The following is a 4203-nucleotide window of genomic DNA, read 5'->3' as shown; positions in this document are numbered from 1 at the left end:
TGTTTGTGGGGGGGGGTTCTCGCTTTTCTTCTCTCCGCTGCACTGAGTTGCAGAAGGAGACGCGCGCGGGGAGGAGAGAGCGACGTTTACCTGGAGGACACGCGCGCCAGTTACGCAGCAGGCTGCTCCGGAGCGCAGTCCATCGATTTAACTTGCGCACGCGGTCATACTGTCATCAATATTATCAACAATATCCATATTTAATGTGCAGCCAGGGAGAAGAGCAGAGCGGGAGCGGCGCGGTCTGATCTCACGTCCGTGTCCGTTTCTGAGTGCCAGCCTCCGGGGAAAGTTGGAGTAGGCTACCGGTAACGGACGGGAGCGCCTGGATGTTTTAACGCTTCACGTGCACGGAGGAGCCGGACGACACCGAGGGAAGGGGGTGTTTCTCCGGATAAAACCGTGGATACTCCGGAACACTCTGCTCCAGCGGAATATGTTGTCCTCTCCGCGGACTCCGTGAATACTTCACCGTGTGTGCAGAGGGGGGGTCCAGGCTGCCCGGTCGGTGGTCCTGGTTCCAGGGGTCTTTTCCCCAGCACTACCGTCTCCAGGGGTTTTTTCCCCGGTAGGACCGTCTCCAGGGGTCCTTTTCCTGGCAGTACCGTCTCCAGGGTTCTATTCCCCGGTGGTAGGCTACCGTATCCAGGGGTCTTTTCCCGGTAGGACCGTCTCCGGGGGTCTTTTCCCCGGTAGGACCGTCTCCAGGGGTCTTTTCCCCGGTAGGACCGACTCCAGGGGTCCAGGCTGCCTGGTCGGTACCGTCTCCAGGAGTCTTGGCTCACTCCACCATGTCGGCGACAGCTTTATGGGTTCCCTGCGTAGAAAGGGAACGAGAGAGGGAGTGAGAGACACCGGGAGAAGAAACGGGGGGAACCGGACCGGGAGCGCGGGAGACCGGGTCTGTTCTTTGTGATTTGTGGATTACTACCGGACGCGAAATGATCCTGATCATCACTTTGGTGTTTGTGTTGGGTGAGTAGGCTAAACCCCGGGTACCCCCCCTCTCACTTATACATCCCCCCCCCCCCCCCCCCCCCCCCCCCCCCCCCCTTATTATCTTGGTAAAGGTGCACGAGGCGCATTAAAACCTCATTCAGGTTGTTGTTGACGCAGACCCCGCGAGGTCCGACATTTTTGTGCCTTTTTGTCATTTAACTTTTTTTTTTACATTTTTCAAAAAAAATATTTTTTTTTTCTCGATGTATTTTGATTTCAATTTTTTTCAAATGTCAATTTTTTTTCTGCGTTTTTTAGTTGTTTTTTAAAAACGTTTTTAGGGTTTGTTGTTGTTGACGTTTTTTGTTCATTTTTTTTTTTTTTAATTTATAGATATTTTCAACACTGATGTTTTTTCAGCGTTTTTGTTTATTGTCACACCATCAGTGTTTTTTCTGATATTTTTTCTAAGTACTCAAATGCTTTTTCGCTTTTTTCCTTTTACTTTATTACTTTATATATATATATTACAAAGTGAAAAAGTACAGGTAACATAACATAGGCACAGGCTAATTCCTGCTAGCTAACAGATTGACGCAATCGATAGCCTATTTTTATAATGTCTGCTACGGAGCCATAACGTGAGCTACAAGCTAACGGAGCCTTTTATACATCGTTGTGTTTCTTTAGAAATAAACAACGGACAAATAGAATCTTTAAACGCTTCAGATGGAAAGTTATTTGCTGTCAAAGTGACGCCAAAACGAATGGGAGTCAATGGGATGCTAACGGCGGATGATTAAAATGCCGCCATGGGAGCTAAGATTTGTGGACGCTCGCTTACCCCCTTGTAATCTGCTCCTGACTGGCTAGTAGTCCTTACCTAGGTACTGTCAGGACCCTCATACTCTGCTCCTGACTGGCTAGTAGTCCTTACCTAGGTACTGTCAGGGCCCTCATACTCTGCTCCTGACTGGCTAGTAGTCCTTACCTAGGTACTGTCAGGGCCCTCATACTCTGCTTCTGACTGGCTAGTAGTCCTTACCTAGGTACTGAGCATGTGCAACTCCCAACAAAGATAGTAAAGAAGTGAGATGTCTCACTCTGGAGCTCAAACGGAGAGCTCAACACACAGGGTGAAAAAAGGAGCTTCAGCAATGTGAAGTACAACAAAAATCTGATGTTTTTTTTGAAAATGTAACCATGGAAACCTACTCTAGTCCAACTTCAAAATACAGACGTGAACCTGAAGATGAGCTGAACACGGGCCCTTTAACGTTGGTGTATTTCCTGACCTGTTTCTCACTTATTTAAACGTTTGTTGTTACTTTTTCTTCAACATTTACTTATTTTTCATGCTTATTATCTGTAACTTGTGTTTACTCGGTTGGACCGCCGACGCCACCGGCTGGCCCTGGTTCTGGTAAAGGTGCAGAGTCTTTAATAAAACCACATTCAGATGCTGCTTCCTGTTCAAGGTGAAATCCTTTCTCTCAACGGTAAAAAAAACTCCAGCGAAGAGTTCCAGATCCACGTATGAGGATGAAACACGTTTATTAAAGTTCTAATAGAACAATAATAAGTCTTCATGTTCTCATCTCATTCAAGGTTTTCTTTGCAAGGTTTTCTTAGGCTATTCAACGTGTGATGCGTTCAATGTTCTCGTAAAGTTCCCTTCTGCCAAGTAGTGGTTCTTATTTTTGTTTTTTAAAATGACTAACGTCTATTTTTAATAGATTCTTTGTTCATTAATATAAAATACAGTTCACAAGTGTCACTTTTGATAAGAAGGCACATCTGTTAATGAAATGTATTATAGTTTTAACTATATATATTGACATGAATATGTAAATGGATGAATATAAATACGTGTATATAAATACACATAAAAGTAGTGATTAATTACATGGAGTCTGGTGGAGATATGCTGCTCTATACACGCTAAAAGTAGTGATTATTTACATGGAGTCTGGTGGAGATATGCTGCTCTATACACACTAAAAGTAGTGATTATTTACATGGAGTCTGGTGGAGATATGCTGCTCTATACACACTAAAAGTAGTGATTATTTACATGGAGTCTGGTGGAGATATGCTGCTCTATACACGCTAAAAGTAGTGATTATTTACATGGAGTCTGGTGGAGATATGCTGCTCTATACACGCTACAAATAGTGATTCTAAAACAGCCATATCTTCCCCATTCCAACCAAGAAATATTAGACAATAAACAATTAAGGTTATTAATGTAGACAGGGGAGAAAAAATAAATAATATACATTATTATTATTATTATAGATAAATTCAGAGGAAGGAGCACAAAAAATGTGATTTTTTTTTTTTTTCAAAGATTTCAGCAACTAAAAAACTCCCCTAAGCCTTCAAAAAAGTTGAATATTTTGAGAAAAAAAGTTGAACTATTTTAGGAGAGTAATGGAAATATTTTGAGGAAAAAAAAGCCAGAAAAAAATCTGAATTTTCGAAAAAGTTCCCCTAAAACATTAACATTTGGAAACACGGCTTCACCTGTTTTGCTTTGTAAGGGATGGATGATTTTGAGGAAAAAAATTAAAATCTTTTTTTAGGAAAAAAAATTAAATCTTTTTTTAGGAAAAAAAATTAAATCTTTTTTTTAGGAAAAAAACGAAATATTTTGAAAATTTCTGTTAAATCTTTAGAGAAAAAGTTTTAAAAAATCTGAATTTTAGAAAAATTTCAGCACCAAAAAAATGTCCCTAAACATTCAATAAGTTTTTTTTTTTAGGAAAAAAACGAAATATTTTGAAAATTTCTGTTAAATCTTTAGAGAAAAAGTTTAAAAAAAAATGAATTTTAGAAAAAGTTCCTCTAAAACATTACATTTGGAAACAGTAATATAATAAATATTTTAAGAAAAAAGCTTGATCATTTTTTTTTTTTTATCGGAATATTAGAAAAATTTCAACCCTTAAAAAACTTCCCTAAGCATTCAAAAAGTTGAATATAAAAAAAAAAAAAAAAAGGTGGAGAAAAAATCGGATCAGGTCCAGATCGGTTGCGGAACGGACAGCTGAAGTCTCGAGGACCCGCGAGATCCCGCGAGATCTCGCGAGATGTATAAGAAATGTAACATTAAAGAGAGGAACAAGAACTGAGAGTAGCAGCAGATCTGCAGTTTATTGGAAGTTTGGAAGTTTTAGTTAGACTGTAATATCTAAAGCGTTAACTGGAGATTTCAGACCTTCTTCTTCTTCGCTTTAACGCCTCCTTTCTGTCCCCCCCCCC

General features: G+C 40.5%; 1 protein-coding gene across 1 annotated transcript in view; it reads left to right on the top strand.

The window, feature by feature from the left end:
- Positions 1–61: 61 nt before the first annotated feature.
- LOC117939814 (GDNF family receptor alpha-2-like) overlaps positions 62–4203 on the top strand; it is a gene marked incomplete at its 3' end in the record, with an annotated part of 4467 nt that continues 325 nt past the window's right edge. Inside the window, exon 1 of the mRNA XM_034865253.1 lies at positions 62–975. Within this exon, the coding sequence (XP_034721144.1) occupies positions 942–975 (34 nt within the window). The remainder of the gene's footprint in view (positions 976–4203) is intronic.

The sequence above is a fragment of the Etheostoma cragini genome, unplaced genomic scaffold, assembly GCF_013103735.1.
Source record: "Etheostoma cragini isolate CJK2018 unplaced genomic scaffold, CSU_Ecrag_1.0 ScbMSFa_118, whole genome shotgun sequence".
In the NCBI taxonomy this organism is placed as follows: domain Eukaryota; kingdom Metazoa; phylum Chordata; class Actinopteri; order Perciformes; family Percidae; genus Etheostoma; species Etheostoma cragini.
This window is presented reverse-complemented; position numbering and strand designations above follow the sequence as displayed.